At 40.4% G+C, this 16249-nt stretch overlaps 1 protein-coding gene across 2 annotated transcripts in view; it reads right to left on the bottom strand.

The window, feature by feature from the left end:
* Positions 1 to 16249, bottom strand: part of LOC143023738 (uncharacterized) — an 86983-nt gene that overhangs the window by 43534 nt on the left and 27200 nt on the right. For both annotated transcript variants that reach the window (XM_076182340.1, XM_076182341.1), the window contains 5 exons: positions 7713 to 7901; positions 7439 to 7560; positions 6275 to 6470; positions 5939 to 6034; positions 5471 to 5662 (listed from right to left, as the gene is read on the bottom strand). In XM_076182340.1, the coding sequence (XP_076038455.1) occupies positions 5471 to 5662; positions 5939 to 6034; positions 6275 to 6470; positions 7439 to 7560; positions 7713 to 7901 (795 nt within the window). The remainder of the gene's footprint in view (positions 1 to 5470; positions 5663 to 5938; positions 6035 to 6274; positions 6471 to 7438; positions 7561 to 7712; positions 7902 to 16249) is intronic.

Raw genomic sequence — 16249 nt, 5'->3', positions numbered from 1 at the left:
TTTGGGTTCTGATGTGAATATCAAATCTAATCTTGTTATTTCTATATCTGGTGTTTTCCTTGACCCATCGCATCAATGTGTAATCATTGGTCATTTCCAGTAATATGTTTCCCCAGTGATCTTCTCCACCTTTCAGTCATTTCTTCCCAACATATTTGAGTTAAAATCACCCACAATTACCAGATTTCCTTCTTTCTTTAGTATTTCATTTAGTGTTTGTCTTGTGTCTCCCAGCATTTTGGAGTGTTCACTTCCATTCCATGCATGAGTTTTAGGTGGGACATAAATCACTGCATACTTTCTATTTTTCATATCTCTATCCTCAACTCGTATCATAATCAATCCACATTGTTCTCTCCTTCTGTGAGTTTTGTCACATTTACACCTTTCTTGGTTAGCAATATCACTCCTCCACCCTGCTTTGTTTCTCTATTTCTGTACCAAGTATATAATCCTTGGCCTATACTATTTGGTGGTAATGATCCTTTCAATTTTGTCTCCACAATCCCCATTATATCTGGTTTTTCTTGTTCCAGATAGTCATTCAATTCATCTATTCCTGATATCAATCCATCTATGTTGGTATATGTTATCTTTAATTTTTTTCCTTTTCTTCTTTCTCCTGCATTTCCTTTTCCCTTATGTACCATTTCCTCAGTCTCAAGTCCATCACTCTCCAAAAAAAAACCTTCCTTTCATTTTCTGTTCTTTTCTCGTTCTTTTCCTTAGCTTCCTCTTTAAGTGTTTTTTCCTTTTCTTTTTCCTCATCACTCAGTTCCCTTTTTATCCTATATTTTTATATAAATAAATCTATGTTGGTATATGTTATCTTTAATTTTTTTCCTTTTCTTCTTTCTCCTGCATTTCCTTTTCCCTTATGTACCATTTCTTCAGTCTCAAGTCCATCACTCTCCAAAAAAAAATCCTTCCTTTCATTTTCTGTTCTTTTCTCGTTCTTTTCCTTAGCTTCCTCTTTAAGTGTTTTTTTCCTTTTCTTTTTCCTCATCACTCAGTTCCCTTTTTATCCCTAGATTTTTATAGTTTTTACTTTTTGCTAGTTTTCCTATGTTAGTTAATATTTCTTCTGCTATTCTCTGTGAATTAAGTGTGTGTATTTACCTAGTTGTATTTACCTAGTTGTATTTTACGGGAAGGGGAGCTATGCTCGTGGTGTCCCGTCTTCATATCTCATTTTATCTAAACAATTTTTAAATTCATGTATTGTTTTTGCACACACCACTTTCTCATCTAACTTGTTCCAACTGTCTATTACTCTGTGAGGAAAGCTGTTCTTTTTCATATCTCTTCTATAGCTGTCTTTCCTGATTTTCTTTCCGTGCCCTCTTGTATTTCTATCATCCCATTTTATCAGATTCTCTCTATCAATAATTTCTATGCCTTTCATGATTCTGTAAATAGCTATCAAATCTCATTTCTCTCTTCTTTGCTCCAGTGTCTGTAGTTCAAGTTTTGCTAGTCTCTCTTCATATGATAGTTTTGAGAGTGTTGGTGCCAATTTTGTAATTGCTCTTTGTATTCTTTCAAGTTTTTTTTTTATACATTTTTTGTACTTGGTGACCACATCGTTGCTGCATATTCCAATCTTGGTCTTATCAGAGTGATTAGAATTTTCTTCACCATTTCTTCATCCAGGTATGTAAATGCCATTTTGATTGTTCTTATTAAATTATAAGTTTCTCCAAAAATCTTATTTATATGTTTCTCAGGTGACATATTATTCATAACAATGACTCCCAGGTCCTTCTCATTTTCTACTTTTTTTTTTATACTTTCTTCTCCCAATTTATATGCTCCTGTTATTCTGTTTTTGCTTTTTCCAAATTCCATTAAACTACACTTTTTAGTGTTGAACTCCATCTCCCACTTCCTACTCCATTCCCATACTTTATTTAGATCATTCTGTAGTGACTCACAATCTTCTTCCGTGTTCACTTTTTTTAATAGTTTTGCATCATCTGCAAAGAAGCTCATATAACTTTTAATTTCTTCATCCATATCATTAATATATATAGCAAACATTATTGGGACCAGAACTGTTCCATGTGGAACACCGCTTATTACTTCATCCCAATTTGAGTGTTTGTCTCTTATCAATACTCTCATTTTTCTTCCTTGCAAAAAATCTTCCATTCATTTAAGCAGTTTGCCCTGTATTCCTCCTTCAGTTTCTAATTTCTTAAGCAACTTCTTATGTGGTACTTTGTCAAAAGCTTTTTTTTAGGTCTAGAAATGCACAATCAGCCCATCCATCTCTTTCTTGTATTATATCTATTAGCCTTGAATAGAAACATTGGTGATGCATGATCGTCCTTGTCTGAATCCAAATTGCCTTGGATTTAGCACATTGCTTTTTTTTTTAATATTTTACCCATCTACTTTTGATAATTCTTTCACAAATTTTTGCTATTGTACTTGTTAGAGAGACTGGTGTATAGTTGGTAGGGTCTTCTTTATTTCCCCCTTTATATATAGGTACTATATTTGCTTTTTTGCAATCTTCTGGAACTTTTCCTTATTTCAAGGAACTGTTTATTATGCTATGTATTCTGTCTGCCAGTTCATTCCTGCATTCTTTCAAAATCCAGTTTGCTATTTCATCTGGTCCATGCAATTTTCTGACATGAAGATTACTCAAGTGTTTCATTATTTCATTCTTTGTTACTTTTATTTCTTTCATAGGAGGGACTTTCTCTTTCCATTTCATCTCTTCAGGTTGTATGTTCTCCCTTGTAAACACTGATTTAAAATGCCTGTTCATAATTTCCACCATTTCTATTTCCTCTGTGTATTCAACTCCTCCTTGTCTTAATTTATCCAAATCTTGTTTGTTTTTCAGTTTGTTGTTTATAAATCTGTAAAATAGTTTTGGTTGATCTTTACATTTTTCTATGACATCTTTTTCATATTTTCTCTTTTCCTCTCTGCACGCTTGTACATATTCATTTCTATAACAAGTATATATTTTCCATTTTTCAGGTCTTTTGTCTTTCTTCCATTTGGTCCAAGCTTTGTCTCTTTTGTTCTTTAAGTCCCTACAACTTTTGTTGTGCCAGCACTTTATATATTCTTTTGTTTTTGTCTTGGGACATACTTTTCCACTCCTTTATTATAAATTTTTGTCAAAATATTCCATTTCTCTTCCACTGTTGTTTCTTCTTTGTATATTCCTTCCCAGTTTTCTTTTTGAAAGAATTCTCTTATTTTATCAAAGTTTGTTTTTTCATACATCATTCTTCCTTTTCGATATTGTTCATTTCTTTTCATGTATTTTTCCTCATTTAGTTCCAGTTCAATCAATATGTGGTCACTTTTACTTATTGGTGTTTTATATTCAATCTTTTCCACTATTCTAGCTTCAGATGTGATTATCAAGTCTAGTCTCGATGGTTCTTCATTTCTATACCTAGTGTTCTCCTGTATCCACTGTGTCATTGTATGTTCAATAATCATCTCGAGTAGAACATTTCCCCATGAGCCGTCTCCACCCTTTACTGTCATCTCTTCCCAGCAGACTTTGCAATTAAAGTTGCCCATCATAACTATTCTTCCTCCATCTTCCATTATCTTATTTAATGTTATCCTTGTGTCCTCTAACATCATGTCCTATACTGTTGGGTGGTAGCGGACCTTTTAATTTCATTTCTACAATTCCCATTATGTCCGGTTCTTTTTCCTTCAGATAATCATTCAGCTCATTCAATCCTGTTATTAATCCATCTATATTTGTGTAAGACACTCTTAGTTTTCTGTCACTTCCATTGTATTCTGTTTCCCTTTTGATTTTCTCTAGTATGTTGTATTTCCTTACTTTCATATTCACTACTCTCCAATAGAACTTCTCTTTTTCTGACTCCGTTCTCATCTCGTTTTTTTCCTTAGCTTCATGTCTTTTCATTTTTTCCTCCTCTCTTTCCTCTTTATTCATTTCTCTTTTTATCCAAACCTTTTTATATTGTTCACTTGCAGCTAGTTTCCCTGTTTTTGTTAAGATATTCTCTGCCGTTGTTTGTGACCTAAATTTAATCTTAATTGGTCTGGTCTTATCTGTACTATACTTTCCGAGTCTATACATATCTTCAATTTGTTTCATCATTTCAGGTTCATCTTCCTGAACTAATTCTAGTAAACTGCTTACTTTTTCTTTTTCCTCATTGATTCTTGAAGTTCTATCTAGGTTATGTTTCTCTTCCATTTCTAATATAATTATACAATTCTTTTTATCTGCTAAGTCTCTTACTATATTCTCCTTCTGTCTCATCACTTTGATAACTGAGTCTTCAGTTTGTTCTTTCATTTGCTGTTAATTATGTCAGTAAATGCAACTTTACTGTTTTCCTGGATTTTTTTCCAACCCTGTGCTTCTTTTGCTATGGCCTCTTTGTTGTCTTTATTATTCCTCTTTAATTCTTCATTCTACTCTTTTACTTGTCTTTTTAATTCTTCTATTTCATTAGTTAAATTTTTGTTCGCCTTCTCTAGTTCTTCCAATTTTTCAACTCTTTGCGCAATTTCTCCTCTAATCTTGCCAATCGGGGGAGGTTGGTATCCCCCCCACCCTCTTTAAATCCTTGGAAACTAATATCATCACTTTCCACTGTGCTGCTCTTATCTATACTTCTAATCTTTACATTTTTGTTGATCCCGTCATTACCAAAATCATTATTGTTGGTCCGCCTCTTGTTTACAAGACGCCTGGCCTCCTGGACCATGTCCCTCTCTTCCTCATTTCCCTCAATAATCCCTTCCCTTCTCCTTCCCTATCACTCCCCCACGAGCACTCCCCTTCCCTATAAATACAATAAGGCACTTCCTGGGAGTTGAGATCCACGTAGATTTTCCTTTTTCTTCAGTACACCAATTCTCGCCGTCCATTCGACGAAAGTGAGTGAGTGAATGAGTGAGTGTGTGTGTGTGTATTTACCTAGTTGTATTTACCTAGTTGTATTTTACAGGAAGGGGAGCTATGCTCGTGGGGTCCCGTCTTCATATCTCATTTTATCTAAACTATTTTTAAATTCATGTATTGTATTCGAACCCTACCACCACATCATCGAGTGCGTATATTTACCTAGTTGTATTTTACAGGAAGGGGAGCTATGCTAGTGGTGACCCGTTTTTTTATCTTGCAAGATCAATTTTGTTCTTAAATTGTTGTATTGAGTTTGCACACTATTTTTTCATCCAATTTGTTCCATATATCTATCACTCTGTGTGGTAAGCTGTTCTTTTTCAGGTCTCTTCTGTAGTTGTCCTTTTTGAGTTTCATTGCATGTCCTCTTGTTTTTCCTCTGTCCCTCTTTATTAAGTCTTCTCTATCAAGGCATTCCTTTCCTTTCATAATTCTGTAGACGGGTAGTAGGTCCCCTCGTGTGTGTATATGTGTTCGTGTGTGTATATGTGTTCGTGTGTGTGTTTATGTGTCTATGTGTGCCTGTATCTGTGTTCTTACCTTCAGAACAAGCTCCTCCCAAATGGCAAGTGCATCATTTAAAGCTATCAAAGTCTGAGCTTGTGCATATGTATTCACATGCTGCTGAAGTGTGGGTCGGACATCACAGGAATCATTGGCTTGCATCTCTTCTCCTGGATCAACAGCCCGCACTGACAGCGACTCTGTCTTGTTGGTATCAATGACCTCTTTCTGTCCAAGCAAATGAGAAACAAGCATTATTTCAGACATGCATGCCAGTCTTGTGAGTGCCACTTAATAATAAATGATCAACATATCTGTATGAATCAAGGTACTAAAATTCTTAACTGCTCACTAACCAAATTCTTGAATATTTGTATTAGAATCTAACTAGTGCATCTTTGACTCTATACCCTACTAAATGAGAGAAATAGTGAAAAAATATATTTATAATAATAATAATTATAACTCTAGTACAAATGCTGTAATAATTATGAGTATCCATACCAAGGTCTTCTCCTGAATAATTTGCAGCTTACAGAGGTAAAGCCAAAATCCTGTCATGGCTTCCAACTCCAGTAGTAGAGGTTCTACTGACCCATTCTATAAAGCAGAACCAAGGTTTCAGATGCTATTAATGAAAACAGTATATCTATCTTCATGTTCTACATACCAAAAGGCCTATTCTCCCATATAAGGGAGGGATCCAGTCATTCATTTGTTGTCCCAAGGATTTTCTCTCACCTGAATGTTTACTTGGACAAAATTTATAGAAATAAAGTTGACATAAAACTGTTCAGTATGGAATTCTTGTGAAACTTTTATTTGTTTACCAAATCTTACCTTAATTTTCTCTTTTTCAATTAGTTTCTTGGCTAATGTGACTGATTGCAATGCATATGTCTTGTTGGAAACAAGAGTTGGGTTGGTCCACATGGCCTGAACCATTGCCAGGTGTCCACTAGCTTTGTCATACACTGTTTTTGCAATGCTAAGCATTGCCTCACCACACCTTAGTATATCTTCACTTGTATCATGCCTGAAAAATTATTACAAATAAGAATCTACCTGCCAATCTATAAACCATTAGGCTTCCCCTTTATGAGAGAGTTAGTCACAAATAATAAACTATTAACTATTTTGTCAGTAATAACCAATTTCTATTCTTGGAGATAATACCATTCCAGATAGGTGGAGTCATAGAGCTAGTACAAGAGAGATTTATGGAGGGTAGTAGAAAGGAGAGGGGGGAAAAATAGAGTAACAATATTCATTCTTTTTTTGAGAGATAAGTATTTGGTCATGAAAAAATGCTATGTGACTATGTCTAGAAATGCTATGCTATGTCTAGAAATATCACTGAAGTCCCTAAAATACAGTTTCCTTCTTATAAGGGAGGTGGCCAAGTCAAAGGCACACACCCACTCCCACCCATTCCAAGCTGGCAAATAAGGAAGAAACAAGATGGTCAAAAATATGAACTGCATCTCTGTTATGTGTATGGCAGGAAGTGATGATAGATACTTGATATTAGATGGACCTGGGGATTGCTGGTAGTCACTGTGGAGCTGAAGGTTTCTTGTCAGTAAAACTCAAAATAACAATTACTTTTCTTGATTAACCATGTTCAATTTTCCACATGCAATGCTGTTTAACTTCATATGCATAAAAATAAGGATACTAATAATAAGCTAAGATAAAAGGGAAGTGATTGATGAGTAGAAGCAGGATGGGTAGGGGTGGGGTGGGGTGGGTGCATGCTTTGGTTGGCTATCTCCCTTGCAAAAGGGAAGAAGCCCACTGGCATATAGATACATATGTACAAAGTAGAAATAAATTAACATGGTCTGTTAGAGATGATGCTTTGTTTCATAATGGAGGGTAGATTATAAACACCATCACAAGTGCATTACAATAATTTTGCATTGCACATACATGTCCTGACAAATATGGCATTCAACTGTCAAAGTATGTTACAACCATCAAAAAATACAATTTTTTTTATACCTTTTTAAATTGTATTCTGCTATCTCCAAGTGAAGAAGCTCAATGTAATTGGGCTCAATCTTTTTTCTATTTTGGTCCACTTTACTCTCTACCTCCAATAAAACATCCCTACACGTTATACCCTGGAGAAGAAGCAAATGTCATGAAGCATTTCATAATTCACAAACACCTTGAATTCTCAAAACCTTTCAGTAATAATCAGAAGCACACATCTCTGTAAATTCATAAGAAAACTACTAACAACTCTTCACATATCTATAGTGAACCTACTTACAGGTAGTATGATAGTGTTCTTCTTGGTATCTCGTTTGCATTTGATCCAAAAGGAGACAAAGGTGTGTGGCTGCACAACACCAGAGAGATATCCTTCAGCCACTGCCAGGGCTGCTTCCCAGTACATTGTGCTATATCGAAGAGCATCACCCAGCAGCAAGTACTTTTTTCTTAAAGGAACTTCCACTGTCTTGGGTCATAATGAATTGAACATTAGTACATATATACCAAAAGACTTTCTCCCCCTTTTAAGGGTATGGCCAACCAAAGCATATACCTAACCACCCATCCAAAACCCATTTGTTGCCCCTCCCATCTTAGCATCTCAAGTGGTCCCCTGCTGGCCCACTTGAGTCAAAAGCAATGTAGCAAGCCTACTTCCACAGAAGGGCCTGACAACTGAGGTTTGTTTACCTCTACCACTTCATAATCAAGGATAATAAAAGAGGTAGTACTACTATTACTAATGATAGTGAAACCATATAATGAAAATATAACATCAAAAAGCTGCATCTTCAAATAACAGCACCAAGGTGGAAGAAGGATGGACCTACAAAAGTATAACCCCCTTAGAAAGGAACCATCTCCCAATCCAGTGTCCACAGCAGTTCAACAAATTTTCACATCCACCCAGAGGTAGCCTAAAGCAAACCTACTACTCACTTCTCTTCTTCTTCTTTTTTCAAAACAAACCTAGGCCCTTACACATGTCCCAAAGGCACAAAATCCACCACATATGCACATATATCTTCCAATCAATCAATCTGTTCCTCCAGGAAACTGGCCAAAGCCACTTATGGGTTGACTTGGTGGCTGTAGCCAGTTTCCTTAGGACAATGGTTCTCCTACAACAAAATTGACAAAGCACACCGATCAAATGATTAATGCCTTCAGCCTCATAATATATTGGTATTTCATATTGTTTTGGAAGAAAGTCAAGCATAAGTACACATGGGATAGGGTGGTGGATGGAAGAGTGGTACATAGAGCGTTAATGGACTATATAGTGGTGACCAGGAGTATGGTAGGAAGAGTTAAGGATGTACATGTTCTAAGGGGAGAGAGTGGGGGAATATCAGATAATTTTCTGGTGGAAGGTAAATTGAGTGTGGAGAATAGGTGGAAAAAGAGGAAAAGGGCAGAAGGTGGGGAGGTACTTAGAGTACATACATACATATACCAAAGGCTTTTTCCCCCTACACGGTGGGGTAGCCAAAAAGAAAAAGGCATAGAAACCAATCCCATCCATTCCATTTCCTATATATTCCACTCCCCTCCACCCTCCTCCCTCCCTCTTATCTTGGCACCTCCTGGACGACGGGTCATCCATGCATCCTGTCCACTGCCCTGGGTCAGAAGCAGTGTCGCAAGACACAGCACATTCACAGCAAGGCCGCTTCATAAATTCGGCAACCCCCCCCCCTGTCCATCCCCTCATGCAGAAAAGGAGAAGACGGGGAGAAATCCCTTCGGGCTGCGTCAAATTTTTCTCATACATACTTCCTCACCCACTATCCCCCACCCACTCCCCCTCATGCATCACAGCATCATCTATACACAACCTCTCTCCATTCACTCCTATCTTCTGTCCTCTCCCATCCTCCCTCCACAGACATTCCTCTCTTTTGTAATGCCCCTTTCACCCCATCCATCCATCTCATCCTAGGACATCCCTCATATTCACTCCTTCCACCTCTGCCTTCCACACTTCTTTTGCTAATCTTTCTTCACTCATGCTTTCCATGTGTCCAAACCATCCTAATACTCTTTCATCAACCCTATCTCCCAGTTCCCTTTCCACCCCTGTTCTCCTTGCCTCCTCATTTCTCACTCTATCCAGCCTAGTAACCCCTATCATACCTCTCAGACATTTCATCTCAAACACATTCAAAATCCTTCTCTCTTCCTCTCTCGTGTTCCATGTTTCTGCCCCGTACAATGCTGATGGCACAATCACTCCTTCATATAACCTCCTCTTAGCATCCATTCCCAGATGTCTATTTCTCATTACACTTTTAAACCCACCAAGGCATTTACTCGCTTCTCTCAATCTACATTCTACCTCCACCCCCACTCCTCCCTTTCCTGCCACATTCGCACCCAAGTATTTAAAAATCTAAAACTATCCACTTCCTACAGTCTTTCACCCTTAATGCTCACTTCCAGCTTGCTGTCACTCTCTTCCTTTGTACCTCTCATCACCTTACATTTACCCACATTTATCTTCAGCTTCCCTCTTTCACACACCTTCTCAAACTCTGTCACTAACTTCCTCAATCCCTCCTCTGATCCTGCTTAACTTCCCTTCTCTTTACTTCATACCTCTCATATGATTCCCTTGTCCTAGTTTGTAGCCAATCTATGAATGCCTGCTTCTTCTCTTCTACACATTTCTTTGCTTCCTCATCCCACCACTCACTAAGATAAAGGAAGCAAAGTGGAGAGCAGATGTGAAATGGGGTAAGAGTATGACAGAAAATTTTGAATGTAATAAAAAGATGTTTTGGAGGGAAATTAAAAGAGACAGAGGAGGCGAATCAAGTAGAGAAGAAAAGGTAAAAGATGCAGATGGAGAGATAATAGAAGAGAAGGCAGGGAGAGGAAAGTGGGCAGAGTATTTTAGGGAGTGGCTAAATGTGAAGGAGGATAGGGAGGGAAAGGTAGTTGCAGTGGGAAGCGCTAAGAAAATGAGAGAGATGAGTGAGGAAAATGGAGGAGAAATAGGGAAGGATGAAGTGAAAGCAGCTGTTAAGATGATGAGAGCAGGTAAGGCACCTGGGTTGGATGGATGCCATGCAGAATGTCTGAAGAAAGGAGGTACAGTTATGGTGGACTGGTTGGTGAGGTTATTTAATGTTTGTTTAAGAGAGGGTAGAGTGTCGGAGGACTGGAGGAGTGCCTGTATAGTTCTGCTTTACAAGGGAAAGGGAGACAAGTGTGAGTGTAGTAGTTTCAGAGGGATCACATGGTTGAATGTAGTTGGGAAGGCCTATGGGAGGGTCTTGATTGAGAGGATTAGGAGAGGAACAGAGGGAGTAATTGGTGAGGAACAGTGTGGGTTTAGGACAGGTAGGGGTTGTGTAGATCAGATTTTTGTGGTAAGACATATGTGAGACAGCTATAGGAAAAGGTAAGGATGTTTTTTGGGCTTTTATTGATCTGGAAAAGGCTTATGACAGGGTAGACAGGAAGGCACTGTGGGAGGTACTGCAGATATATGGGATAGGAGGAAAGCTGTTAAGAGCAGTCAATAGTTTTTACGTGAGTAGTAGAGCTTGTGTTAGGATTAGAAATGGAGAGAGTGAATGGTTTGAGGTAAAAGTGGGACTTCATCAGGGATGTGTTATGTTGCCCTCGCTGTTCAATCTTTACATGGATGGGGTGGTGTGAGAGGTGAATGCAAGTGGTAGTGGGCTAGGGGTTGGAGATGATTAAAGAAAATGGAGAAAAGTGGGATGTCAGCCAGTTGTTGTTTGCTGATGACACTGCGCTTGTAGCAGGATCAGAGGAGGGATTCAGGAAGTTAGTGACAGAGTTTGAGGTGTGTGAAAGAAGGAAGCTGAAGATAATTGTGGGTAATACCCCATCTGGGGTATTGGCTGCTTGTTATTGTGGCAAAGTAGCATGCAGTTGATACTTTAGGGTCTATATGGGATGCCCCTATGGACCAGAGCCACACAGCATTTTGTCTATGATAGCCCCACAAGGGACATTCCTAAAAGTAAAAGTAAAGGCATAAGAGGGTCTGGGAGTTTTCCAACCAGCACCCTAATGTTTGGGTCTTTTAATGTGCATGAATGTTGTACAGATGAGAGTAAAAGGGAAGAGATAGGTAGTATGTTTGTAAGAAGAAAGATGGATGTGTTGGCTTTGGGTGAAACTAAGTTGAAAGGGAAGGGTGAGTGTAAGTTTGGGAGTGTAAGTGGGAGGTTATCAGGAGTGAAGAGAGGGCGAGGGAGGGAAGGGGTGGCTATTCTAGTAAGTGAAGAGATAGGTAAACGTGTAGTGAAGTGGAAGGAGGTTTCCTCAAGGATAATGTGGATGAAGGTGAAACTGGGAAAGGAGATGTGGGTCTTTGTAAGTGCATATGGGCCTGGCAGTGAGAGGAGTGTAGAGGAGGGGGAGGCCTTTTGGATAGATTTAAATGAGTGCATAGAGGATTTGGGGAGAAATGTCAATGTGATAGCACTGAGGGACCTTGGTGCTAGGGTGGGAGATGGTCCAATTGATGGAGTGGTTGGAAAGTGTGGAGTTCCAGGAGAGAATCGTAGTGGAGAGTTGATGGTGGAAGTGTGTCTAGAAAGAGAGTTGATGATAGCAGGTACGGTGTTTCGGGGGAAAGTCGAGCATGAGTACACATGGGAGGGGGTGGTGGATGGAGGGGTGGTAGATAGAGCATTAATGGATTATGTAGTGGTGAATAGGATTATGATGGGCAGAGTTGGGGATGTACATGTGCTGGGGGGAGAGGGTGGGGGAGTGTCAGATCGTTTTTTGGTGGAAGGTGGTTGAGAGTGGAGGATGGGTGGAGAGGGAGGAGGGGGACAGAAGGTAGGGAGGTTCTTAGAGTGAACTCTTTGAATGAAAAGGAAAAGGAGAAGGAGTACGAAAAGAGGCTGAAGGAGGATTGGGAGGGAGTGAAGGATTGAGTAGAGCTGGGTGTGGAGGAGGAGTGGGGATGGTTCAAGGAGGGAGTCATAAAGTGTGCAAGGATGGTGTGTGGAACGGGAAGGACGGGAGGAGGTGGAGGGAGGGGTGGTGAATAGTGGGATGAGGAAGCAAGGAAGGTTGTGGAAGAGAGGAAGCGGGCTTTCACGGATTGGTTACAAAGTGGGACGGGGGAGTCGTATGAGAGGTGCAGGGAAAGGAGATGGGGAGTGAAGCAAAAGGTAAGGGAGGCAAAGAGGGGAGCAGATGTGAAATGGGGTAGGAGTGTGGCAGAGGGTTTTGAAGGTTATAAGGGAGTGTTTTGGAGGGAAATTGGGAGAGGAAGAGGAGGTGAATCAAGTAGGGAAGAGGAGGTAAGAGGTGTGGATGGAGAGATGATAGTGGAAGAGGGGGCGGTGGGGGGAGGATGGGCAGAATATTTTAGGGAGTTGCTAAATGTGAAGGAGGATGGGGAGGGAGAGGTGGCTGAGGTGGGAAGTGCTGGGAAAATGAGAGTGATGAGTGAGGGGGGTGGAGGAGAAATGTGGAAGGATGAAGTGAAGGCAGTTAAGAGGATGAAATCAGGTAAGGCACCTGGTCTGGATGGATGCCATGCAGAATGTCTGAAAAAGGGAGGTACAGTGATGGTGGACTGGCTGGTGCGGTTATTTAATGTTTGCTGGAGAGAGGGTAGAGTGCTGGAGGACTGGAGGAGTGCCTGTATAGTTCCACTTTACAAGGGAAAGGGGGACAAGTGTAAATGTAGTAGTTTCAGAGGGATTAGCTTGTTAAGTGTAGTTGGGAAGGCTTATGGGAGGATCTTGATTGAGAGGATTAGGAGAGGAACAGAGGGAGTAATTGGTGAGGAACAGTGTGGATTTAGGATGGGTAGAGGTTGTGTAGATCAGATCTTTGTGGTAAGACAAATATGTGAGAAAGCTATAGGAAAGGGGAAGGATGTTTTTTGGGCTTTTATGGATCTGGAAAAGGCTTACGATAGGGTAGACAGAAAGGCACTGTGGGAGGTTATGCAGATATATGGGATAGGAGGAAAGCTTCTAGGAGCTGTCAAGAGTTTTTATGAGAGTAGTAGAGCTTGTGTCAGGATTAGAAATGGAGGGAGTGAGTGGTTTGAGGAAAAGGTGGGACTTAGTCCAGGATGCGTTATGTCACCCTGGCTGTTCAACTTATACATGGATGGGGTAGTGCGAGAGGTAAATGCAAGGGTAGTGGGTCAGGGATTGGAGATGGTTAAAGAAAATGGAGAAAAGTGGGAGGTCAGCCAGCTGTTGTTTGTGGACAACACTGCGCTTGTGGCAGGATCGGAGGAGGGATTGAGGAAGTTAGTGGCAGAGTTTGGGAGAGTATTTGATAAAAGAAAGCTAAAGATAAATATGGGTAAAAGTAAGGTTATGAGATGTACAAGGGGTGAAAGTGGCAGTAGACTGGAAGTGAGCATTAAGGGAGAGCGACTGGAGGAAGTGGATAGTTTTAGATACTTGGGTGCAAATGTGGCAGGAAAAGGTGGAGTGAAGGTGGAGGTAGAATGTAGATTGAGAGAAGCAAGTAAATGCCTTGGTGGATTAAAGAGTGTAATGAGGAATAGACATTTGGGAATGGATGCTAAGAGGAGACTGTATGAAGGAGTGATTGTGCCAACAGCACTGTATGGGGCAGAAACATGGAACATAAGAGAGGAAGAGAGGAGTTTGAATGTGTTTGAGATGAGGTGTCTGAGAAGTATGATGAGGGTTACTAGGCTAGAGTGAGAAATGAGGAGGTGAGGAGGAGAACAGGGGTGGAAAAGGAGCTTGGAGATAGGGTTGATGAAAGAGTATTAGGATGGTTTGGACACATGGAAAGAATGAGTGAAGAAAGACTAGTAAAAGAGGTATGGAAGGCAGATGTGGAGGGAGTGAACATGAGGGGTCGTCCTAAGATGAGGTGGATGGATGGGGTGAAGGGGGCTTTGGGGAAGAGGGGAATGTCTGTTGAGGAAGGACAGGAGAGGACAGAAGACAGGGGTGAATGGAGAATGGTTGTATATGGATGATGTTGTGATGCATAAGGTGGAATGGGCGGGGGGATGGGGGGTGAGGTAGTATGTGTGAGCAAAATTTGACACAGCCCAAAGGGATTTGTTCCCGTCTTCTCCTTTTATGCAATGGGGGGATGGAGAGGGGGGTCGCCGATTTAACCCCTTCCATACGGTGCCGCACACGTAGGCGTCATGGACTTAGATCTCGGTGGCAGCAACCAATGCCAGCCGTACGACGTGTCGTAATAATACTCGCATCATAAAATATAGTCACCGCTTATATCGATCGTTCTCTCTTCACCCGTGAATTTTGATAACCATAGAAAATGCGATTACAAAAGAATTAGAAAGAATGTCATTATGGAGGGGCGACTACAATAAATATAATCAAGACGCCGATATGGCAGCCTCGCGAATACACTCGCTCCCCATGACGCCTACGTGTGCGGCACCGTATGGAAGGGGTTAATGAAGCGGCCTTGCTGTGGATGTATTGTGTCTTGTGACACTGCTTCTGACCCAGGCAATGGACAAGGTGCAGGGATGACCCGTCATCCAGGAGGTGCTAAGATAAAAGGGAGGGTGGAGGGGTATGGAGTGTATTCAGGGATGGAATGGGTGGGAATGATTTTATGCCTTTTCCTTTTTGGCTACCTCCCTTGTAAGGGGGAAAAAGCCTTGGTATATGTATGTATGTAAAAGTAAGGTGATGAGATGTACAAGGGGAGAGAGTGACAGCAATCTGGAAGCGAGCATTATGGGTGAAAGACTGGAGGAAGTGGATAGTTTTAGATACTTGGGTGCAAATGTGGCAGGAAAGGGAGGAGTGGGGGTGGAGGTAGAATGTAGATTGAGAGAAGCGAGTAAATGCCTTGGTGGATTTAAAAGTGTAATGAGAAATAGACATCTGGGAATGGATGCTAAGAGGAGGTTATATGAAGAAGTGATTGTGCCAACAGCATTGTATGGGGCAGAAACATGGAACACGAGAGAGGAAGAGAGACGGATTTTAAATGTGTTTTGGATTAAATGTCTGAGAGGTATGATAGGGGTTACTAGGCTGGATAGAAAAAGAAATGAGGAGCTGAGGAGGAGAGGAGGGGTGGAAAGGGAACTGGGAGATAGGGTTGATGAAAGAGTACAGACGCTCCTCTACTTACGTTCATTTGTTTTACGTTTTTTCGATTTTACGTTTGAACTGACTGTAAAAAAAAATTGTAAAAAAAAAAATTTTTTGAGTGAATTTTTTAGTTTAGCACGCTCTCCGTAGTTCAAACGATACTTGCGCATGCTGCTGCGTCCATTGTTTACATTGGACAAACGACAAACTGAACATGCCTTGCCTCATCCTCATCCTCCTCCCCTTCCTCCTCCACCATCCCAATTTATGTTGCTTGAATTTAATTTATTTGAAATTAATGTTATTATTTTACAATGTTATGTGTATAATTAATGATTTAGGGGTGTTTTATAAGATACAGTAATAGAATTTACGGATGTATAGTACAGTAACAACTTACGTTCATTTTCAACTTACGTTCGGCCGTTCAGAACGTAACTAAAACGTAAGTTGAGGAGCGTCTGTATTAGGATGGTTTGGACACATGGAAAGCATGAGTGAAGAAAGATTAGCAAAAGAAGTGTGGAAGGCAGAGGTGGAAGGAGTGAATATGAGGGGGTGTCCTAGGATGAGATGGATGGATGGGGTGAAAGAGGCATTACAAAAGAGAGGAATCTCTGTGGAGGAAGGACGGGAGAGGACAGAAGATAGGGGTGAATGGAGAGAGGTTGTGTATAGATGATGCTGTGATGCATGAGGGGGAGTGGGTGGGTGGATGGGGGGTGAGGAAGTA

This window comes from Oratosquilla oratoria, unplaced genomic scaffold (assembly GCF_046742065.1).
Source record: "Oratosquilla oratoria isolate Oo_2021 unplaced genomic scaffold, ASM4674206v1 SCAFFOLD57, whole genome shotgun sequence".
NCBI classification, from domain to species: Eukaryota; Metazoa; Arthropoda; class Malacostraca; order Stomatopoda; family Squillidae; genus Oratosquilla; species Oratosquilla oratoria.
Note: the sequence above shows the minus strand (reverse complement) of the source record. Positions and strands in the feature narration are given on the sequence as shown.